Source organism: Pongo pygmaeus, chromosome 12 (genome assembly GCF_028885625.2).
Source record: "Pongo pygmaeus isolate AG05252 chromosome 12, NHGRI_mPonPyg2-v2.0_pri, whole genome shotgun sequence".
In the NCBI taxonomy this organism is placed as follows: domain Eukaryota; kingdom Metazoa; phylum Chordata; class Mammalia; order Primates; family Hominidae; genus Pongo; species Pongo pygmaeus.
Window position 1 is genome coordinate 79,664,234 of NC_072385.2, and position 25,134 is coordinate 79,689,367.

General features: G+C 36.0%; 1 protein-coding gene across 3 annotated transcripts in view; it reads left to right on the plus strand.

Annotated features, from left to right (window-relative positions):
- PSME4 (proteasome activator subunit 4) overlaps positions 1–25,134 on the plus strand; it is a 100,866-nt gene that overhangs the window by 45,451 nt on the left and 30,281 nt on the right. For all 3 annotated transcript variants that reach the window (XM_054476176.2, XM_063649380.1, XM_054476177.2), the window contains 15 exons: positions 421–516; positions 9,542–9,597; positions 10,830–10,886; positions 11,105–11,160; positions 11,252–11,350; positions 12,812–12,874; positions 12,988–13,083; positions 15,535–15,666; positions 18,133–18,342; positions 19,672–19,808; positions 21,320–21,373; positions 21,679–21,808; positions 22,798–22,879; positions 23,962–24,115; positions 24,622–24,691. In XM_054476176.2, coding sequence (XP_054332151.1) covers positions 421–516; positions 9,542–9,597; positions 10,830–10,886; positions 11,105–11,160; positions 11,252–11,350; positions 12,812–12,874; positions 12,988–13,083; positions 15,535–15,666; positions 18,133–18,342; positions 19,672–19,808; positions 21,320–21,373; positions 21,679–21,808; positions 22,798–22,879; positions 23,962–24,115; positions 24,622–24,691 — 1,492 coding nt within the window. The remainder of the gene's footprint in view (positions 1–420; positions 517–9,541; positions 9,598–10,829; positions 10,887–11,104; positions 11,161–11,251; positions 11,351–12,811; positions 12,875–12,987; positions 13,084–15,534; positions 15,667–18,132; positions 18,343–19,671; positions 19,809–21,319; positions 21,374–21,678; positions 21,809–22,797; positions 22,880–23,961; positions 24,116–24,621; positions 24,692–25,134) is intronic.

The window sequence follows — 25,134 nt, forward strand, 5'->3', positions numbered from 1 at the left end:
GAAGTGTGACTGACTAACATCAACTCTGTCGTACTCTGAACTGCTTTTTGGAAGTAAATGTTTAGTCCCATTTTTAAAAGATGGAATAAGCTGGAAGATCTTCTGTAGCATTATTTCCTCTTTTTGTTAGTGGCAGTGGTCTTTGGTAAAGGGATGCTTAAATTAACAGTTGTTTCACAAAGGGCAGTTAACTATTGTTACTTGTGATTATTTAGAGCCTGTTTAAATGTAAGCAGGCATAGTGTTAGCAATAAATATATATTTAATTGTTCTTCACTGTTAAGTTGGTAAACTGAAGACATTTGCTATTTCTTTACCTTAATCATTTATATCCCCACATGAGAAAACTTCTGTGCTAGGCTCTAGCAGGCTTATTAAATAGGGATTTGGAAATATGAAAATGTCTTTTTTTTTTTCTAGAGATGATATTCTACAGAGTCTGACTATAGTGCACAACTGTTTAATTGGCTCTGGAAACCTCCTACCTCCGTTGAAAGGAGAGCCAGTTACTAACTTGTAAGTAAAAATAACTATTTTCCACTTAACATATATTTTAAGTCTTAGTCACTTAATGAGTTATTGGTTTGTTGTTGTTATTGCTTTTATTTCTGTATCACTTTAACCTTTTTATTTGTCACTGTTAAGGTCAAAAATACCAGAGGTACAATTTAGGTTTATAAACCTGAAGGCTTTATTCAGATTTTCACACGGTACCAGGATAGAATAACTTTAGGTATTAATTTTAAAATATCAAATGTGGAGATATTAAGTTAATCTGTTAGTTTACTGAGTTAATTGAGATAAATACTGTTCTTTTAAAAAGGAAAAATACTGCTTTCTTTTGACTGTAGCAAATGTTGATTTAGGATTTTGTAGCAAAAAACTTTAAAAAAAAAGATTTCTTCCAATCTTATTCATTATGATTTTGAATTGGTTTTATGATTTTTTAAGTGCTTTTCAGAGTATTATTACTTCGAATGAATAGCTAAATTGAATCCATTGTTAGCTCCACCATTTAAGGTGAAAAAAAAATTAAGTTAGAATAAAATCAGCAGAGGCCTGGTGCGGTGGCTTATGAGGCAGGCGGATCTTTTGAGTGCAGGAGTTCGAGATCAGCCTGGATGACATAGCAAACCCCTGTCTCTACAAAAAAAATACAAAAATGAGCTGGACGTGGTGGCGCATACCTGTAGTCTCAGCTGAGGTGGGAGGATTGCTTGAGCCCAGGAGGCAGAGGTTGCAGTGAGCCGAGATCATGCTGCTGCACTCTAGCCTGGGCAATAGAGTGAGACCCTGTCTCAAAAAAATTTTAAAAAAGAAAAAGAATAAAATCAGTATATATTAATTTTAGCTTAATTATTAAGTAGATAGATAATAATTTAAATATACTAAGATCATTTTTTTCAACATCAGTAACTTGTTACTAAGCAAGTTAATGAAATCACATGTAAATCACATTCAAATGAGTAAGTGCCCTCTCTTCCCTCTCAAAAAACACAAAGGGGAAAATGATTTACTGATTTTCCAACAAAAAAGTTAAAAAGCCTCAAGAAGTGGTTTCAAAATGTGGCTACATGTCTTTCCCATACTTTGTGTAGTCATTGTTTGGAGTCATGCATTTCCCATTTTTTTCACTCCAAAAACTGTTCTTAGGCATTGAACTTTTTAGATTATTAAGTTTAAGAAGGAGAAGTTAGGGTCATTTCAGGTAAGGAAATCTGTTATAAGTGTGTCTAGGAATTTGCCAAATTCTTTTTAAATAACTTTTGTTTTTCATTAGTTTTGTTGACTGATATAAGAGCAGTTGTACCAGAATTCATTTTTGTTAAAAAAGATTGATTTTGAACAATATTTAAAAATAAGAGGCTTCAAAAGTTGTTTCGATTTTCACCTATGATCTTAACAGTGTGTAATACAGTAAGAACTTGACCCTTTTATGGCAGGCGAAAAGCTATTTCATACTTAACAAACTTTGCACATCAGCAAATTGAGTTCTGCTTGAAGGTGTCAACAATTAGAATTGTGGTCATTTAATCCAATAATTTATCTAAGAGCAAAAGCATGTATTTTTAATGTTAGTAAATTTTTAGTACTGAGTAATCATTACGATGCACTGCTGAAGGGTCAGCTAAAGAGGCCAAGGGATTTTCCTTGCAGTTCGTATCAGCCTGTATCTTGATGCCATGTACACTGTAATAATGAATTGAAGCAAAAGGCTTTATCCTTTGTAATAAATGTGCATCATGACAAAAACTTCATATATTTGATTATTATAAAGCCAATTAGATTTTTTATAATGAAGTGCATTTTAATAAGGAAAAGAATATATTATGATAATCTTATGAATACCATATGATACAGACTATTAGTTTATATTACTATATATTATAAGCTATATAATTGATCCTGAGTATCCTTTTATCGGCTTTTCCCAGAAAAGTTAAAAAGGAAAAGATAAATTTAGCCTGAAAGGTTTTGCGTTTTAGCACTTGCACATTTAGAGTGAAAATTTAATGTAATAATATAATGAAGTAATAAAAATCTATATTAAATATATATGTTTATATATTTAAACATACATAGATTAAAATATAAAATGCTTCCTGATATATACTTAATAATATAATGAAATAAAACAACAAAACTTCAATTTTTAAAAATAATTGAATAATACGTATTTTTAGGGTTCTTTTTAGTTACATGTATCTATGGGGGATAATGATTGTATAAAGTAGAATTAAGAATAAATGAACAGGTCTTTGCCTTTGAATTGCCAAAAGAGGGAGTTTTCAGTCTTCCTTTGACTTTTACAAGTTATTAATAGAATTGTATTTAATTTATAACTAGCATTACCTTCAGCTGAAACTTTATTTTGGCAAAGTATAGCTTTTTACATTTATTTCCTATGTGTAACATTTTTACTTTTTTTTAACAGATGGTTAATCTCATAAAGTACCATAAAATAAAATAGCCTTTAAAATTTCTAAAATGCTTATTTTAATATAGGTTAGTAATTGTTCAAATCTTCTAAATCTAAATTGATTTGAAAAAACTAATGCAGTAATTCCAATAAATGGTCCCATTGTTCTGTGATACGAATTCATACTGCCTGGTGTGAAGAGTGAATATCTGTAGCATGATTTATGGTGATTATCAGCAGATCAATTTGAAATTAGTAGAGAAAGAGAATTAACTTAGCACATTAGTTGCTCCATAGGAAATGGGAAAATATACTAGATCAGGGAGAAAATGAAACACATAATTGTAATGAATATTTTAGTGTAATGTCTAAGATGTCTGAGGAAAATATCTATTGTTAATAACAGTTTGACTGTGGTATTAGGAGACAGGAGACATTATGCATTTTCTGAAATATCAGACCAGTTTTTAGAAGCACATAGCAATTCATAAGATTTTTTTTTTTTTTTTTTTTTTTTGAGACAGAGTCTCACGCTATTGGCCAGGCTGTAGTGGTGGGATCTCAGCTCACTGCGACCTCCACCTCCTGGGTTCAAGCAATTGTCCTTCCTCAGCCTCCTGAGTAGCTGGGATTACAGGCATCTGCCACCACACCCAGCTAATTTTTGTATTTTAATTTTTTTTGAGGTAGAGTTTTGCTTTTGTCACCCAGGCTAGAGTACAATGGCGCTATCTTGGCTCACTGCAACCTCTGCCTTCTGGGTTCAAGCGATTATCCTGCCTCACATTCTCAAGTAGCTAGTATTGCAGGCGTATGCCACCATGCCTGGCTAATTTTTTTTTGTATTTTTAGTAGAGATAGAGTTTCACCAAGTTGGCCAGGCTGGTCTCGAACTCCTGACCTCAAGTGATCCGCCTGCCTTGACCTCCAAAAGTGCTGGGATTATAGGCATGAGCCACCACATTCAGCCTCATATAATTCTTTTTTTAAAACATTTAAACTTATATAAATCTTAGATAAAATTCTAGCTGCTATAATTTTTTTTGTCGGATTACTCAGTATTAAGATTGCCGTGTGTGTATTAGTAGTCTTTGTCTTCTGGAAGAAAGAGTACAGTGATAAAAAAACAAAACAAAACAAAAAACCCTAGAAGCTTAGTTTACTTCTTTTTTTTTCTTCTACTTAAAAAAATATATATAGAGACAAGGTCTCACTATGTTGCCCAGGCTGGTCTGTGAGCTCAAGTGATCCTCCCACCTGGGCCTCCCAAAGTGCTAGGATTACAGGTGTGAGCCACCGCACCAGCCTTTTTTTTTTTTTTTTTGAGATAGGGTCTTGCTCTGTTGCCCAGGTTGGAATGCAGTGACACAATCTTGGTTCACTGCACCCTCCATCTCCTGGGCTCAAGTGATCCTCCCACTTCAGCTCCCGAATAGCTGGGACTATAGGCGTGGGTCACCATGCCCAGCTAATTTTTGTATTTTTTGTGGAGATGGGATTTTGCTATGTTGCCTAGGCTGGTCTCAATTTCCTGAGCTCAGGCGATCTGCCTGTCTCCACATCCAAAAGTGCTGGGATTACTGGCAGGCATGAACCACCACTCCCAGCCAAAGCTTAGGTTACTTTTTAGTTTTCCTGTGGGAATGTCTAACTTAGTCCTAATAGGGTATGTGGGATGGTCTTAAAATTTCATTGTTCAGGGAAGTGGCTACTAAATGGGAAAACCTATCTTCTGTGCTATATTCTTATATTAGAGATTGACAAAAAATAAAAAGCCAAGTCCTAAGCATAAAAGTAAATGATCTACCTAATGGTATCCACTTTGGGGATGCCATGTACCTTTGGGCCTTTAGCAATATAGGGTTACTAAATATCTTTTTTTTTTTTTTTTTTTGAAACGGAGTTTCGCTCTTGTTGCCTAGGCTGGAGTGCAGTGGCGCAATCTCAGCTCACTGCAACTTCTGCCTCCCAGGTTCAAGTGATTCTCCACTCTCAGCCTCCCGAGTAGCTGGGATTACAGGCGTGTGCCACCATGCCCGGCTAATTTTTGTATTTTTAGTAGAGACGGGGTTTCACCATCTTGGCCAGGCTGGTCTTGAACTCCCGACCTCGTGATCCACCCGCCTCTGCCTCCCAAAGTGCTGGGATCACAGGCGTAAGCCACTGTGCCCGGCCACTAAATATCTTATACTTACTATAACCTTTACAGTTTCAAAGGATGGATATAATAAAGTAATTGTGGGTAATTAAGGGTAAATTTTTTCTTATTTCGTACCATTGAAAACAATTTGAATTTTTAACAGTTTTGTCAGATATCACAGGTTGTTGAATTAATTTTAAAATAGGACCTATTTTGCTCTTGGAACCTTTAGATAATGTTTTAAGATAAATATTTGTGGTATAGTTTATACTCATAATTCTACCTTTATAGATGTGGAAGTTGGATTATGTCTTTCCAGAGTCACAGGAATTTTGGACCCTTGCCTTTAATCCTGAAATCATCATTAATTTTTCCTTTTGCAGTCCATCCTCTAAATAATCTTTTAGGTCTAACCAGCTATCACAGGATGCAAAAAACTAACATCTAAAAAACAGGGTTACTCAAGGTAGAGGAGTCATTTTTCATCTCAAAATATTTCTTTATTTTATGCCCCCTTTCCTCTGATAGATTTATTACATCATTTTTAGTTAAATCATCCTTAGGATCTCAGCTTTTACTAACTTTTCACTCAAAGAAATTCATACTTAAGGTCTAATAGTGAGACCATTTCATTGATATGTGAAAGGATGTGTTGCTTATGCAATGAGGGGCAGGGCTAGCTAACCTCTCTTGGCACCTCCAGGAAACTACCCAGCTCTGCTGGGGGAGCTGCACACAGAAAAGGAAACAGTTACTACTCCACGGTGAGTAACCCTGTTTTCTCCTTATTTCACCTTCTGACTGTTTTCATTTATTTTTAAAAGCTTGTGTGTCAGACTTGGAAATAGTTCCTGTTTTCAGAGTTAATTTAAAATCTAGCAACATATAAGATTTCTCTTTACTTAGCGACTCTTTGTTCACTTGGCAGGATAAGAGCCAGGTTTTCATTTGTGTTTATAGTTGTTATTGCTACCTAGGATTGAATTGGATAATAGAACACAAAAATAGGCCTAATTGTCTCTTGTGAAACATTTATACTTTGAAGGGAAAAATTCTATTAGTGGCTTGGTTTTACATCTTTTATGTTTATTTTTATTTGGAAGGGGAAGGGTTATTGGGAAGATAGGATGTTCTTTCACTTATACACAGGAAGAATTTTGTATTATTGTTTACAGCTGTTTCATGACAATTCACCCAGCCTTCATTTACATACGTGATTTGTATTATGTATTTTGTTTTTGTGTTATTAGTTATTTCTTCTTCACCATCCCTTCTTTCCTACCAGTGATTCTTTTCATAGTCCTGCTCTAATCATATCTAAAGAAGATTCCCATCTAGTGGTACGAATACTATAGTTGTTGAAAATTCATAGGTCTTTTTTTACTGGTACAAATATTTTAATACATTTTACTATAAGTTAGGTGGCCTGGTACTATCTAGAAGCTATGAAGCAGATTTAACTTTATTACATAGAGGGTGTTATTTACAGTATGTTGTGCTGGAATTTATTTTTTTGAATTGTATTGTTCCTTAGGTTAAATGATACTGTGGTTTGTAAAATGAACTAGTGAATGAGTAGGATGGATTTCACACGAGGAAGGGGGAGGTAGTGATGGAATTTGATTTAACTTACATATTGTTAACATAGCTTTTAGTCAGAATATAGATCTGTAAGACAGTGCCTTAAGCCTATTCACTTAAGATTATGTGCATAGCTAAAAGCTACCAGAACAGTTTTATATATCAGAGATTACATCCTGGGCACAACTAGATCTATAATGTCACAAAGAGATGCAGTCATAATATTTTACTTGGGTTATAGATAGAGATTTCTTTTAGTAAAAAATCTTCTAAAGGTCAGAAGAGGTAGGGCACTATGGCTCATGCCTGTAATCCCAGTGCTTTGGGAGGTGGAGGTAGGAGAATTACTTGGGGCCAGGCATTTGAGACCAGCTTGGGCACCACAGCGAGACCCTGTCTCTACCAAAAAATAAATAAACAAATTAGCTGGCATGGTGGTGTGCACCTGTAGTACCAGCTACTCAAGAGCCTGAGGTGTATGTGAGTCCACTTGAGCCAGGAAGGTTGGGGCTGCAGTGAGCCATGATCGTACCATTGCACTGCAGCCTGGGTGGCAGAGGGAGACCCTGTCTTGAAAAATAAATAAATAAATAGCTACACTTGCTGAGAAGCATTTTTTATAAATCATGTTAATCCAGTTAATTTGTGGTAGGCAAGAAGAGATCAAATTATGGTAGATAAGAATAAATAAAAGCTGTAATGTATACTACCCAGATATGTCTTATATATAGTCTTCCCTTGGTGTAGGGGATTGGACCTACAGCATACCAAAATACATTCATACTCAAGTGCCACAGTAGGCCCTGTAGAGCTCACATACACGAAAAGTCAGCCCTCCATATGTGTAGATTTCTCATCTGGCTAATACATTTAGTTGAAAAAAAAATCTGTGTGTAAGTAGACCCACACCTGTGTTGTTCAAGGGTCAACTCTATGTAGGAGATATGGAAGCTGTATTTTAATCCAAGTTTTAAAAGTAGAGGAAGAAGATAAGGCTTTTATTTAAATATATTACTTAATATTTTACAATCTTATCCAGGATTTTTTAAAGTAGTCAGCATAAGTGATTATTTTTCAAATTCCCTGATAAGAAAACAATTCAAAGTGTCACATGGATTTTAAGAAATTTGGAAACTTGTTTGAAAAACTTTAAATTCCCAAATGACAGGCTTTTTGATATAGTAAAAACTATGGAGAATAATTGGTTATAAAGAATGCTTTTTTTAAATTTGTGTGACAGTAACTAAAGTGACAGTAATTAAAATTCATGCTTGATTTAATGTTATGTGGCATTAGATACAGACTGCATAAGCTGCAGACTGTATATTTCTACTTCAGAAAACTAAGTGTTTATGGCAGCAGTGGGCAGATACATACTCCAATAGGATGGCTCATAGCAAGCACTTCCCCTGCTCTAACAGTGGGCGGGGGGAGGGTGGGAACTCTCTTGTGCTTTATTCTTGTTACTCTTGAGTACAGGCCTTTTCTCTTTGGTGAAATCTAATTTCAGTAAAGACATGATGTTCATGTAAAGGAATCTGATTTTATTTTTTACTAACGGATTTTGGATACATACATATTTTTGATCATGCAAAAATATATAAGATGCTCAAGTTTGCCAGTGGTTGAAGCTTTATAGAAGGAAAACAAAATTTTAAGAGGAATTTGGTCTTGAAAGTCTGAAAAAGCAAATTAATGTTTGATACTATTAATATAAAATATTAATAAGCTTTGAAGTAAGTTAGTGAAAAAGAAGCCATTCTTTGTTTATACTCTATGGGCTTGGTTTTGAAACTTGAGAAGGTATTGTTCCTATCCTCTGTACTGCGTTATGGTGAGAAACATAGTTAAACAACTGACATTTTAATAATATGTTTTTACCTATTACTTAGATAAATAACCTGAATTTATAACTGTCAAATATTAAGGTAGAGATAACCCATTTAATTCAGCTACTTTTTGAGGGTATACAATATAGCTGGGGATGTGTTGATTTAAAAATAGTATTTTCTTCATGGCAAGTCTTGTGCAGTTCATTGGTGATTAGTAATAATAATAAGATTGCTATTTATTAACTCTGTATATGCTTGCCTCATTTGTGCCTTTTTTTCCTTTTAGAATGTATCTCTTTGTTTAATAAAAGCTTTGAATTGAATCTCATATCTTGAAATAAAGTATTGAAAATTGAGGTATATTTTTCACTAAAGAAAATGTAGATTTCAGATATGTCAATTCTCATTTTCCTATAAAATCTGTTCTTGCATATGTGAAAAGTGACTTTTAACTGTTTAATAAATTTAACTGGCTGGGTCTGGTTGTGATAGCCTTGTGGAGAAGGGCTACCGCTTATGGGCTCAGGGTAGCCTCTGATTGTGGTATCGTAATTCTTTATGGCAGATCTTTAATTAGGAAACAGTGATTTTTACACCTGAATTTCTTTGAAAAGAGTGTCTTATTACTGCACATGTTAGGAGAGATGTTTTTGACTAATTTTAAGAAGAAGGTAATGATTATCTAAATAAGCTTATCAGCTCTATGTGCTTTAGTAAAATTTGTGAGTTTTAACTGTTGTGCCATTATTAAGCTGAATTTTCTTTATTGTAAAGGTTTATCATATTTAATCTTTTACATTTGAGTATTGGATATCAATATTATGTTCCTTTAGGAGGCCTCCTGAAGTCACTTAAATTTTTTCTTTAAGATAAATAACATGATTCTTACTGAAACAGCATTGATCTTGAGAAAGATAGATTGATTTTTCCCATTAAAGATGGGAAATCTGTGTCTGTTAAAAGAACATTATCTTTGTTTCGGTTTAAACAGTCCAGCAATGAAACTTTTCCCTTTAATACTTCATATTGGTATTATTAATAAATGCAAGCACTCTTGTTTTTATACAGAGTACCAAGTATGGTGTCCTTGGAAGAGACAAAGTTGTATACTGGACTTGAATATGGTATGTGAATCCTAATCCGAGTAAATCTGTGTGGATTATTTTTGTCAGTAACTCCACAAGGACTAAAATGAAATATGAAATAGTGTTTTTGTTTTGTTTTGAGACAGAGTCTCATTCTGTCGCCCAGGCTGGAGTGTGGTGACGCGATCTCTGCTCACTGCAACCCCTGCCTCCCAGATTGAAACGATTCTCCTGCTCCAGCCTCCCAAATAGCTAGGATTACAGGTGTGCACCACCAAGTCCAGCTAAGTTTTGTATTTTTGGTAGAGACTGAGTTTCACCGTGGTGGCCAGGCTGGTCTCCAGCTCCTGACATCAAGTGATCTACCCACCTCTGCTTCCCAGAGTGCTGGGGGATTACAACTGTGAGCCACCCTGCCCGGCCTAAAATGAAGTAGTTTTATATTATGATGTTCCTAATCTCTTTTTTGATATATGAAAAGAATATTAATTTATACAGTAGTCATTTTTGCCTTTTCTGGAGAAACTGGAAAATTATTGTATAAAGACTAGCCAGTAAGAAATTGGGTCAGTCTGTATTTGAATGCTATGTACAGAGGTAGGCTTTTATATATCATAATGCTCATTTATGTTTAAAATTATTCTAGCACTTATATATTATACTTGGTGTAAATAGGAACATTGTAACCCTATATTTGAATAAACTTTATACCTTCCTATCATAGTAAATTAAGTTTTATAATAACATTTACGTAAAACATTTTATCATTAATGTTCTGAATCTAACATTAATAGAAATTTAGCACCCTTTCTCATTGCTGGATTAACACCAAAGTTAGTTACATACATTAATTGCTAGGGTGTAATTGCTTGATTTATGTCACCCACAACTAATTAGAAAATTCCATGTATTTTAATCTCTAATTAGTGACTAGAGCCTTTGAAATATTGGCAAAGGTGGTTTTTCTTTCCCTCGCCTCTCCCACCTTCTTGCCCCATGAAGTTTTATAAGCAGGTCATTTTATTTATTTTTTATTATTATTATTTTTCTTTATCTTGAAGCATGATAGACATCTCATAAGCAGGTCATTTAAGTGTAGAGGTTTGAGAAGTTGCTGTAACATGCCTCGCCACCAATTCAACTATGGTAAAGGCAGACCTGTTTTTTTCTCCAATACTTTATCCCTTCTTGACCTAACCTGTTGATACAAACTTTAAAAGTCTGAGGAGCATTCAGTGTCTAAAATATCTTCTTTCGTTTTTTCAAAATAGATCTGTCTCGAGAGAACCACCGAGAAGCAATTGCTACAGTTATAAGGAAGCTTCTTAGTAAGTGTATCTGTACATTTAACTTATTTGTACTTTGGAATAAGTATTTTGGAATTTTAATCTATAACATGCATGTGTTTACTTAACGTTTTTTATTCTAAATGGTGAGAATATTGGGCAGTGATTTTTTTTCTTAATGGATTCTTGACTAATGCCTCAAGATTCTTATAGTAGTTCAAAATATTTTAACCAAAATCCTTTTCTTTCTCCCATTATAGACCACATACTTGATAATTCAGAAGATGATACCAAGTCATTGTTTCTTATTATAAAGGTATAGTTGTCATTTAATAGTTGCATAATGATTAATACGATCAAGCTTGGATTGATGACTTGCAAATACAATTTGAAATTCTTTGACACAGATTATTGGAGACCTTTTACAGTTCCAAGGATCTCACAAGCATGAATTTGACTCCCGATGGAAAAGCTTCAACTTAGTAAAGAAATCAATGGAAAATCGGGTCAGTATTTTCACCTAAAAGTCTGCACTAATTTTTTTTAAAGACGTATAGTAACCTCCTAATTTGGGTATTATTCAGCATATAGAAGAAGTTTTCCTAAAAGGAAAAATAGTAGATTTAAAAATATGTAAAAGTTAAAAACATCATGGTAGAAATCAAATGGATCCTAGCAAAAAATATATTTTTCTTATACAGAATCTTCTGCCTGTTTCCATGACAGTCTCTAAACTCTCAATGGGAATTTGGACAATAGCATTGAGGCTACCTTGTAAGAACTTGAAGGAATTTAAAAATAGGAGGAATTATCTATAGGCATGAATTTAAAGCATTACACTTTATGTAGATCTGAGAAAAAGTTACCTTGTATTATATTCATGCTGCAGAAGTCATTGTAAGCTTCTTTGGGACCTTGGAAGAAAGAGTATCAGTGTAAGCCAAGAGATGTTCATGGCAGTATTCTTATGCCAGAAACTTTTACTGAAATTGAGTCTAAAAGGGTTGTATGAGTTCATTGTTTAGACAACAGTTGCTAGATACTTTAGACAGAAGGAATGGCATGTAAAAGGGCAAGGAGATATAAAAACATGGCATGCTTTTAGGGGCCGGGGCTGTAGGGGGTAAACTACGTTGCTTATACTTTGCTTTGAGAAAGTGCTTCAGTTTTATATTCAGCAGTAGGAGAGTCATTAATAGTTCTTAAGTAGATCTGATTTGAATATTGATTGGAAAAGTCAACACTCAGTTCACTAAACATTAAAAAGCTCTGCCACCACTGTGAACAGTAAGTACAAAGAGATTGATACTGTAAGCAAGAAAGGGAGTTAAACTATTACACTCCAGGTGAAAAACACAGCCTGAGTCAAGTCACTGGTGTTGAAATGGAAATAACATGTTTTGAAAATGGTAGAGTTGGGGGGCTTAATGACTAAGGAGCTGTGGTGTGAAAGAAGAAGAGTCTTTGAGCCTCAACTATCTGCCTTTGGTGACCAGGTGGAAGATTATCTGGATAAAAGCTTAAATGATAACTTTTAGAAATCTAAAAGATATTATTATTAAATTTTGTAGTAAACATATATGATTACCCTGAAAGGCTATGGCTATTTATAGATTTAAGAGAGTTGAGCAATTGTCTTAGTAGGCTGTTTTTGTACTTTCAGTATTTGACTGAATAAGAACACAACTCTTTTGCTCTCCCATGCATGGGTCTAATAGCAAACTATCAGAAAAACAGGGTGTTGGATGGGCTATTTAAAAGGGGGTATTTCTACTATTAGCCATAAAGATTAATTAAGACAGCATATTTTTATATAAGCCTGATGTCTTTAGAATAAAGGAAATACCACCACCACTCACCAGCCAACCAGGGACCTTTTTGACCACTTATTAAGGTATTTAGAGGCATCCATTGTTGAAGTCATTTAGGGAAAATGTTGAAGTATTTGTTGCTACTTTGTTTTCCAGCTCCATGGGAAAAAACAACATATCAGAGCACTGTTGATTGATAGAGTAATGTTACAGCATGAGGTAAATATGTTTTTCAGTCATAGTGACTTTTTAAAATGCCAGTTTTCCAGATGAGTATTTAGTTTTGTTTTCATACTTAAATTTTAGTAAATACTTTGCGATTGTTTTCTTAGCTACGGACACTAACTGTTGAGGGTTGTGAATACAAAAAGATACATCAAGATATGATCAGAGATCTTCTTCGCTTATCTACAAGTTCATACAGTCAGGTAAGGCTTATCCAAACACTGCACTCTCATGCCCTTCCATTTTATTACATGCAGTCTTAATATCCCCCTTTTAAGAAGAGAGTTTAAATAATTTCACCCATAATTGGAATTATTCTCCCAATTATTGGAAAGTGTAATTTCCAGTAATTACCTCCAGGAAGTAATAAAACCAGGACCAAAAGCTAGGCTCTCTTAACTCATGTTAGCATAGAAAACAGCTTTCAAATTGCAAATATATTCAAGCTAAGTTTGCTAGTCATTTTTTTGTAATGCTTAATGTTGCTGTTTGTAATTGCTTCTCATTTATTTAAATTTGGAAGACAGTGCTAGTGTGATATTGCTGGCACTTCAATCACGTTTTGAAGCCCAGTCTACGAAGGCCACATAATTCCTCCTAGACATTATGCTTGGGTTTTTAGGAAGCTGCTACCACATGGATTGTGAGGTCTGTCCTTTAGTGTAGGAACAAGAGATTATCTCCAAGCACAGAAAACTGGAAAAAGAGATTCATGTGCAACTAATTATTCTATCTTTGTAAAATAATGTAAATTAGCTACAGGTTAAGCATTGGACACCCAAAATACTCCAGAATCCAAAACCTTTTGAGCACCAACATGATGCTCAAAGGAAATGTTTATCAGAGCGTTACAGATTTCAGATTTTTGGATTTGGGATGATCACCCAGGAAGTTTATAATCCACATGTTTCAAAATGTGAAAAAAATCTCAAATCCAAAACATTTCTGGTCCTGATCATTTTATTTTACTTTATTTTTATTTTTTGAGATGAGGTCTCTCTCTGTTACCCAGGCTGCAGTGCAGTGGTGTGATCACAGCCCACTGTAGCCTTGAACTCAAGCCTTGAGCTTGAGCTCAAGCGATTGTCTCACCTCAGCTTTCTGAATAGCTGGGATTACAGGCGTACACTACCATGAACTCAAGTCTTGAACTCAAGCCTTGTAGCCTTGGGCTTGAGCTCAAGCGATCGTCTTATCTCAGCCTCACAAATAGCTGGGATTACAGGCATGCGCCACCATGCTGGACTAATTTTTTTCATTTTTAGTAGAGACAAGGTCTCGTTGTATTGCCCAGGCTGGCCTCGAACTCCTGAGCTCAAGCGATCTGCCTGCCTGGGCCTCCCACGGTGTTGGGATTACAGGTGTGAGCCACCATGCCCGGCCACGTGAGCGTTTTAGAGAAAGGATACTCAACCTGTAACTAATCTCTAGCTCAGAGATTCCCTCTAAAGTAATGTTTAAAATGAGTTTGAGGCCAGGTGTGGTGGCTTATGCCTGTAATCCCAACACTGTGGGTGGGAGGCCAAGGCAGGTGGATCACTTGAGATCAGTTCAAGACCAGCCTGGCAACATGGTGAAACCCCCTCCCTACTAAAAATACAAAAATTAGCCAGGCATGGTGGCATGCGCCTATAGTCCCAGCTACACGGAAGGCTAAGGCAGGAGAATTGCTTGAACCCTGGGAGGCAGAGGTTGCAGTGAGCCGAGATGGCGCCACTGCACTCCAGCCTGGGTGACAGAGAGGGGAAAATAAAAAACAAAACTGGTTATAGTAAAAGCAACACATTGTACATATTTCAAACTCTTTTTTTGTTTGTTTGTTTGAGACGGAGTCTCGCTCTGTCACCCAGGCTGGAGTGCAGTGGCACGATCTCGGTTCACTGCAACGTCCGCCGCCTGAGTTCCAGCAATTCTCCTGCCTCAGCCTCCCCCGTAGCTGGGACTACAGGCATGCACCACCATGCCTGGCTAATTTTGTATTTTTAGTAGAGACGGGGTTTCACCATGTTGGCCGGGCTGGTCTCTAACTCCTGACCTCAGGTAATCCACCCGCCTCAGCCTCCCAAAGTGCTGGGATTACAGGTGTGAGCCACTGCGCCCGGCCTACTATAACCAGTTATTATCCATTACTATTTAACTAGTTCATAAGTTGTAAATTTATACTGAATATTTTGTTTGGGTCAAAAATATGTGAGATGGTACTTAAGGTTTGCCTTAAAAGGGTTAAGTTGTTATGTGTCTGTTTTGGTTTATTTTAGTTCCTCCTGGAAATTCTTTAATTTTCCTCTTGTGGACATAAGAGAAAATCTGGCTCTTCATATCTAGAATAATTCAGGATAAAAAGTTTAATAGTATGCTGATTACTCTTAGCTATGTTACTGAGCAAATGCATATTGGTTCCATTCAGTCTCCCCTTTATCAAACATATTTCAGTCAGTGTAACCTAAACCATGGATCTGGTCGGTGGTATTGTGCTTTCCTTTTGATGTAAGTAAAGATAATCATTTACTTCTTTTTTAGGGTACGTGCTTTGAAATTTATTCTGTTAATGAGAAAAACATGTAAATTATCATTAGTGTTTTTGATAATTTGTTTTAAACTGCTTTGTACTTTACTATTTAATAAAAGTCCTTTGTTAATAATACTTCCTCCAGGTGAGAAATAAGGCTCAGCAAACATTTTTTGCTGCCTTGGGAGCATATAACTTCTGTTGCCGAGATATCATTCCCTTGGTTTTGGAGTTCTTAAGGCCTGATAGACAAGATGTTACACAGCAGCAATTCAAGGTATAGGGTCTTTTTCCTATTTTACTGTAAACATTTTCAAACATACTGAAAAGCTGAAAGAATTCTATGGTAAACATCCATATCTTCACCACTGAGATTCTGTATTTAAGATTTTGCTATATTTGCTTTATCGCATATCTGTTCTTTTTTTAATGTATTTCAAAGTAAATTGAAGATACCATCACGATTCACCTTTAAACAGGTATGATCTTTGTTTCATACCAATATGAGGAGACTCATTATTTAGTTATTTACCTCTGTTTGTGATCAGTATTATGATGAAGAAAATATAAGAAGCAGACTTCCCTGAGGAAAAGAATTGTTTAACTTGAGTGCTAGTGGCCAAGTAGCCTGGCTGGCATATGGGAGAGAGGGATGAAAGACCAAGAAGTTTAGAGTAGTATGACCAGTGTGAAGGAAGGGCTTAAGACGGGAAGGAAGAAATATGGTAAGTTTGAGCAATGGTATGAAAGCTTATGCAACTGGAGTAGAGAAGAAAGGAAATGATACAGGATAAGGCAAATACTACATCCTATGGGGATGTAATAGAGTATAGGTAATATATAATGATTGCTTATACTATCAGGTAGAAAGAAATAGATTGAGAGTGAATTAAGAGTGAGAACGGATAGGACTTGTTGATTGAATATGAGGGGACTGAAAAAAAGAAATGTCAAAATTACGAAGCTTTTGGATCATACAACTAGTTGTTTAGCACATCAGAGAGAGAGAGAGAGAGTAGAATAGATGATGACATAGTTAATTTGGACTAGTTTAATTTGAAGTGGTTCCAATGAACTAAGAGCACCATTAAGTGGGCAGTTAGACATCTGAGTCCGAAGATACCATTTCCATGTATGTTGCTTATAATTGAAATCTGTGGGCATGGATAAGAAAGCCTAGGAGGAGATTAAGAAGAGAACCAAGGGGCATATGTTGAGAAACTCTTTAGAAGCCAAATAGAAGAGGTGAGTGACACTGGAGAGGTCAGAAAGGTATCAAGAAATCTGGAAGAATCACAGAAGGCAGGGAGAGGTCTTTCTAGAAGGAAGACTCAGTGAGTAGAGTCATTGTTTTTTGGAGATAATGAAGACGAGCCCTAAACATGTTCCATGAAGCTTTTAAGACAGAGGTGTCAATAAACTATAGCCCAGGCTCAGTTTCTTGCTTTTGTAAAAGTAAAAGCTTGCTTTTTTAAAATTTCTATTGAAACACAGCCATGTTCATTCCTTTATATATTATGTATGGCTACTTTCACTCTACAGTGGCAGAGAAGAGTAGTTGAGACAGAGAGCAAATGGCTTTGCTGTTTACTTTCTGGCTGTTTATGGAAAATGTTTGCTGACCCCTGGTGCAGATGTATAATTCAAGAGTGTTGTAGGTTTGACTCATTGACTATCCTTTTGTTGACCTTAATGAGAGCAGTTTAAATGGACAAAATTAGACAGGTCAAGTACAATCAAAACAGAAAAATATCTATTAGATCAACAAAATCGAGGTTATGAGTGACCTTATAGAGAACCTGTAGAGAGGAGTGGAATACAAAGTCAGTAACAAGCTAGATTGGAATCAGGTGAGGTAAATTGGAAATCAAAATGTTTTGATAGTAATAACTCTTTTTATGAAAAAGCACTTTAGAAAGGATACCTGCTGTCATCAAAGGATACCTGCTGTCATCAGAATCATTGTGGTTAATTGGACTTTTATGAGTAATAAATACGCAGTATACTTTAGTTTTTATGTACTTTGTAAATTACTCAGCAGCCGGGTGTTAACTACTATTTAATAAATTATTTCAAACACCAAACTTTAGATTCTAAAATTTTAAGAGTGACACATTTTGTGGTTTTTATGATGTAGTTGAAGAAAATCAAAATGGAATATATGTTCTTAGAAACATCCTTCCATTTCTTTATTACCTTATTAGTAGCCATTCTTTGAGCAATTTCTTTTTTTCTCTTTGGAGACAGGGTCCTGCTGTGTCACTTAAGCTGGAGTACAGTGGCACAAGCACGGCTCATTGTAGCCTCAACTTCTTGGGCTTAAGTGATCCTCCCACCTCAGCCTCCTGAGGAGCTGGGACCACAGGTGTGTGCCACCATGCCCAGCTAATTTTTGTGTTTTTTGTAGAGAAGAGGTTTCACCATGTTGCACAGGCTCTCAAACTCCCGAGCTCAAGCAGTCTGCCTTCTTTGGCCTCCCAAAATGCAAGAATTACAGGCGTGAGCCACCTCACCTGTCCCAACTCTGTATTAAATGACTTAGAGAAAATATTAATGGATGCCACTTAAATGTCAAATTCAGGTTTCTAAAAAGTAACATGTTAAATGTGTGAACATATTTTACTAACCAATATTAATCATTTAAGTAATCAATACTCATTTAAAACCAATACGTAGGTGCATTGGCTACAACTACATGATGCCTCTTATTTCCCATGTAAACATATTTTTTTTTTTTCTGCAGGGTGCCTTGTACTGTCTCCTTGGAAATCACAGTGGTGTGTGCTTGGCAAACCTTCATGATTGGGACTGTATTGTACAGACTTGGCCAGCGATTGTTTCTTCAGGGCTTAGCCAAGCAATGTCCCTGGAAAAGCCATCAATAGTGAGACTGTTTGATGATCTTGCAGAAAAGATTCATAGGCAGTATGAAACAATTGGCTTGGACTTCACAGTAAGCAATATCATTCTTTCATTCAAGTTTTAGTGGAAATCCTGCCTTGTTAAAATGCCCTTTATTTTTCTTGCCCTTTTTCCAGTAATAATATTCTTGGCATTTGAGTCCAGTGTTTTTTTAAAAAAGCGTTTGTTACCTGTTTGCCTTTTGTACTTTCATTGATCATTATTGTAGATAACAGGGTGGAGTAGCAAGTTGGAGCATGGTAGGGAGACAGCCAGGGCTCCACAAAGGGTTATTGATTTGTTGTATTTACCCTTATTTTGTGTGTGCCCACAGCTTCATTTTTCAAAGAGTTAATTATATTTTACAAGGTTTACCATGCTAGCCAAAGTTGCAAAAGATCGACTACTGGGTTCGTAATTTATAGTGAAGAAAACTAAAATTGAATGATTTGACAAATGAAAGACTAAAGAATATAACTTTCAGTGGTGCTCAGGTTAAGAGTTATAGCAGATTTTCTAGGAACTTGCAAATCTCTGTTTATACTCCCTCAGAACATGGGGGTGAGTAAAAGAAGGGTGAGCACAGCAGAATCCCCCTCTTCCCTGAAGTGATTATGGTTGACATCTCTCCCCTGGTTTAAAAACCACTGTTCTAAATGTATTGCTTTTAAATCAAACATAGGCTTGCTATTTGCGACTGTCATTAGATTATACTTTATTTTTTAGAAAAAAAATTTTAATTGAGATGTAATTCACATATCATAAATATCACCCTTTTAATATGGACATGTTATATGCACAGTAGAATAGTCACAGGGCTATGTAACCACTTGAATTCCAGAACATTTTCCTTTTTCTTTGTTTCTCATTCTCATTCTGTCTCATTCTGTCCCCCAAGGCTAGAGTGCAGTGGCATAATCATCCCCTGCCTCAACCTTCCTAGTAACTAGGACTATAGGTGTGCACCACTACAGCCAGCTAATTTAAATTTTTGTTTTTTAGAGAGACAGGGGTCTTGCTGTGTTCCCAGAGCTGGTCTCAAACTCCTGGCCTCAAGCAGTCCCCTCACCTTGACCTCCCAAAGTGCTGGGATTACAGAGATGAGCCACCATGTCTGGCCTCCACAATGTTTTCATCACCCCAAAAGAAAACAAGTACCTAATAGCAGTCGCTTCCCATTCTTCCATACCCCAAACCCCTGGAAACCACTTTCTTTCTCAATAACTTTGCCCATTATTAGATATTTCATATAAATGAAATCATAAAATATGTGGACTTTTGTGCCTGGCCTCTTTCACTTAGCATAACATTTTCAAGGTTCGTTCAGGTAGTATGCCTCAGAACTTCATTTTTTTTTTCCTGCTTTTTTCTTTTTAACAAGATTCCAAAGTCATGTGTTGAAATAGCGGAATTACTTCAACAGTCAAAAAACCCCTCTATCAACCAGATATTGCTTAGCCCAGAAAAAATTAAGGAAGGAATTAAACGCCAACAAGAAAAGAATGCCGATGCCCTAAGGTAATTGATGAATGGTGTACTTCAATAGATGACATTATAGATAGTAAGTTTTGGCTTTTTTTGAGACAGTCTTGCTCTGATGCCCAGGCTGGAGTACAGTGAGACGATCATGGCTCACTGCAACCTCCACCTCCTGGGTTTAAGCTATTCTCATGCATCAGCCTCCCGAGTAGCTGCGATTACAGGCATGCACCACCACACCCAGCTAATTTTTGTATTTTTAGTCGAGACAGGGTTTCACCACATTGGCCAGGCTGGTCTCGAACTCCTGGCCTCAAGTGATCTGCCCACCTTGGCCTCCCAAAGTGCTGGGATTACAGGCATGAGCCACTGCACCTGGCCGATAGTAAGTTTTTAACATCTCTAAAATATAGATGTGTACCATAACTGCTTAATGATGTTTACACATTGACTTCTGAAAAAAATACAAAAAAGTTGAGAGATAATTACTACACAGATTGCTATTTTTCCTTTTTAAGCTATGGAGGTATAAAACACCATCTTAAAAATAAGGCCGAGCACAGTGGCTTATATGCCTCTTATCCCAGCACTTCGGGAGGCTGAGGTGGGAAGCTCGCTTGAGCTAAGGAGTTTGAGACCAGCCTGGGCGACATGGTGAAACCCTGTCTATACAAAAAATACAAAAATTAGCCAGGCATGATGGCATGCGCCTACAGTCCCAGCTACTCGGGAGGCTAAGGTGGGAGGATCGCTTGAACCTGGGAGGCAGAGGTTACAGTGAGCAGAGATCGTGCCACTGCACTTCAGCCTGGGTAACAGAGCAAGACCCTGTCTCAAATAAACAAAACAAAAAGTTATTTCACTGTCCTATCTTTTTTTTTCTAGTGAATTATCTTTCTTTTTTTTTTTTTTAAGGTAGTAATATTTCAGAAACTACATAACTGGTACACATCAGTCATTAATTCCTAAATTCAAGTTTAGCAGATGTATCATTTTATAGTTCTTATAATAGTAATGACTTATTGGTCAAATTTGGTATCAGGATTTTAATAAACTGTTTTTGGATTCTTGGTACCAAAGCACTTAAATGCTTCAGTGATAACACTCAAGCAAGAGTCTTCCTAACTTGATTTTGTATTTGCCGTATAATTAGTATATGAATATGCCCCTTTGTTGTTTTCTAAAATGTCTATAAATAATAAACTCTTATAGCCTACCTAATATATTTCAGATACCTGGTGTATCGTGTGTGTGTGTGTGTGTGTACCACTCCCAATTAATTGATTACTACTTACAGAGTTACTTGTGCATGTCCATTCAGGAAAAGTTGAGTTCACTCTTCCTAGCCTTTCATGAGCTTTTCCCAGCATCTCTGTTCACCTGTCTACTTTCATTCTGGCTTGCTTCTCATCAGGCCCTTTACAGTCAGGTGGTGGGAAGTAAGTGGGGAAGGAGGGTGAATTTGGCTAGAATTTGAATTTCTATTATATTTTTGATGTTCATTTTAGTATTATAGTAAAATAATGCCTCACCTGATTTTTTTTTTAAAGGAACTATGAAAATTTGGTAGACACCTTGCTAGATGGTGTGGAGCAAAGAAACCTGTAAGTGCAAAAGATTTTTTTAATTCTCACAGCATTTGTGTTAAATACTATAGGAGTTTTCTACATGGAAGTCTATGAATGACTATGTCACAAAAAGTTATATTCTGGTTTGTGTATTTGGAAGCAGATTAAGAGGAAAAGAAATGGAGGGAAAGTTTGGGATTAATGATAGGAGCAGTGTTCTTCAGTAGACCTATTTTAATTCTTGAGAAATTTAAAATTATAAGGTGTTTCACATACAGTTTTTTTTTTTTTTTCAAGTGGTTTTATGTGTGATATGCTTTGTCATTTTTCCTCCTTTTAAGGCCCTGGAAATTTGAACATATAGGCATTGGGCTTCTGTCTCTACTGCTGAGAGATGACCGAGTGTTGCCTCTTCGTGCCATACGGTTTTTTGTTGAGAATCTCAACCATGATGCAATTGTAGTTCGAAAGGTACATACCTTGTTTTAGCTACAGTCTTGGGTTAGAGAATATGTACGTGATCTGAAGTCTTTAAATTCTTCACAAGCAATACACACTTGGTTAATAAATATCTTGAAGTGTATTGATTTGAAATCTCCCCCTGTTGATTCAGAGATGATAATGATTCATCTAACAAATGAACATGTTTAGGCACTCTGTTTAAACACTGGGGATATAGCAGGAAATAAGTTTATAGGCTAATGGGAAAGATTTAACAATTAGAAAATTAGGTGTACAGTGTTTCAGGAGGGGCAAGAAACCCAAGGGTACAGCTTTTTACTCTCCAAGTGTTAGTGGTGAGGTAGGGGATGGGGAGATGGCCTAAGCTGAAGCATTGGAGAAAGAGCTTTAAAAATACCCTGAGGCTGGGCAGGGCTTGGTGGCTCACACCTGTAATCCCAGCACTTTAGGAGGCTGAGGCAGGTGGATCACCTGAGGTTGGGAGTTCAAGACCAGCCTGACCAACATGGAGAAACCCTGTCTCTACTAAAAGTACAAAATTAGCTGGGCATGGTGGCACACGCCTGTAATCCCAGCTACTCGGGAGGCTGAGGCAGTAGAATTGCTTGAACCGGGGAGGGGAAGGTTGCAGTGAGCTGCGATTGTGCCACTGCACTCCAGCCTGGGCAACAAGAGTGAAAACTCCGTCTAAAAAAAAAAAAAAAAAAAAAAAAAAACCCTGAGGCTAAGATTTGAATAATGAGCAGGTATTGGTTTAACAAAGAAAGGGTCAAAGTTTTCTAGGAAGAGAGACTAGCATGGGGCAAGACTGTAGAGTAAGAACTGCCTATGATTCATTCTAAGTCAGATTTAGCACTCACATGGATGTACTGCCAGATGTCAATAGGTGAGGTGTTTTTTTAAAGAAACAGAATCCATTTCTGCTTTGAGTAAAGCAGACAACCGGTTAAGTGATTTAAACTTTTTTTTTATGAATGTGTACCTTTTTTCTTTTCTAGATGGCTATCTCAGCTGTTGCTGGTATCCTTAAACAGCTAAAAAGAACCCACAAAAAGCTGACCATTAACCCCTGTGAAATCAGTGAGTACTACCAGAAGTAATTAATAGTGCTTTCCAATAAAACTCAGAAAATTTTCTTGATATGTATAAATTCTAGTTCTTGACCTCAAATATTGTTCTATGGATATTAACACAAAATATAAATAACATTATGAAGGAAACAGTTGACTTAGTAAAAGCTAGTGATAACTATTTACAAAAATAGATTGACTCTTTCTGCCTTCATATTTATCTCACCCACTGAGCAATTATACTAATTATTTTATCAACTGTATTTCAAAGACTTAAATTGCTGTTATTAATTTGTTAAATGTTTCTCTTTGGATGGTGGGATTAGGGACAAGGTGAATTTTCTTCCTCATACCTTATTGTATTACCAGAATTTTTCTGAAGAAAAAAACATTTTTTTCTGGTCTGCAATCCAGGATTAAAACATTGCATTTGAATTGTATGGTATCTTTAGTTTCCTTTAATGCAATGTTTAATCCTGGATTGGATTATAGTCCAGAAGAAAATGTTTTAAGTTTTTTTCATATAAAGTACATTCAGTGGGACAACTGTCAAAATTTAAGTAAAGTCTGTTGATGAAATAATTTTACTGTATTAATGTAAGCTTTTTTGAGAATTGTATTTTGATTATTTGAGATGATGTCTACAGTTTATACTCATAGTTTAGATAAGCAAGTATGTTTGGAGAGAGAGAGAATATCAAAGTATGCATGGTAAAATGTCAAAATTTGGGTATCTCAGTAAAAGATATGTGGGAATTTTTTGAGCTCTGTAAGTCTGAAATTATTATTTCAAATCTAAATAGTTTAAACAAAATTAATCCTTTTAATTTTGGTAAAAGGAATGAAGTGTGTTTCATACTTGATCTCTCCCCCAAAATAACAAGAGTGAAAACTCTTGTTATCTTAGTAGATAATCCCATCTTCTCTGTTTTGAAATGTGCCCCCAATTGCTCATATATATGTTATCTTAATGTTATTTTAATAGTGTTGTGTTGTGAAGACAAAGTTACGCTGGTACTGTTGATTGAAATTTGATAATAATTGTTGGGCGAATATTTTTAAATTCATCAAATGTGATTGTCTTTTCCTTAGGTGGATGTCCTAAACCCACCCAAATTATTGCTGGTGATAGGCCTGATAATCGTTGGTTGCATTATGATAGCAAAACTATACCAAGAACTAAAAAAGAATGGGAGTCAAGTTGCTTTGTGGAAAAAACTCACTGGGGATACTACACCTGGCCAAAGTAAGTAACTTACTGCACACCTTATCATTAAATGCCTTTGATATAACTGTTTTATCATATTTTGGTTTCTGGGGAGGTTCAGAGGCACTTGAAGGTTCTTTTATCTTTCCCCTTCCCTAGTCCTCTCTTTCTTTTGCTCCTGCCAATGCTGTGCCTCATTCCTGCCTCTTTCCTTGTACAAAAACCCTTAGCCTTTCTGAATCCCATGGTTATATGGCTAAGGAGGTTATTAATAGCTGCTCTAAATTATATTCCTACCTATTAATAATACACATGCCTAAACCAGCCCAGAGAAATACATATTTTTCTCTCCTTATTAACTCCATTTGTCATTAGGACACAGTGATCTGATAGATTTTTAAGGCCTAGACTGTTACTGCTGTACTCATCTCCCCAAACTTAGCATCTAGTTAGAGTTCATTAAAAGTGCCTTCTAATGCTTTCTATCCATGAAGCTCTACTATTTTTTTCTATGCGTATGATAAATATGAACTCTTACTATATAGGAATATGGTTGTTTATGCTGGTGTGGAAGAGCAGCCTAAGCTTGGCAGAAGCAGGGAGGATATGACAGAGGTAAGCATTCCATTTCACCATAGTTCAAATGCATCTTATTTTGGGCCACTGATTTATCTCAACCTCACTTCAGTTCTTCTTCTTCTTTTTTTTCTTAATACAATTTGTGTTTTTCAGTATAGCACTGCGTAAATATTGGTGACTATGTAATCCATTCTCCCCAACCCCTTTATACTAGTGCCAGTTGACGTAGATGTTGACGTATCTAAGACTGAGTTACTATCCCATTCAGCCCTCCCTCGGCTACTGCTTTATGTAGTTTGCTGCTCATTTCTTGTATCAGTTCTGATACAAGCGTTTTGAAGGAAAAGTTAATGACTGATTTTTAGTTTTCTATTGCATATAAATTATGGGTACTCCGTAAACACATGTTGGTAGATTTCAGTTAAAACTCCTTAAACTTCATTTAATTTACTTCACTTTGAAAGTTGACTTGGCTGGGA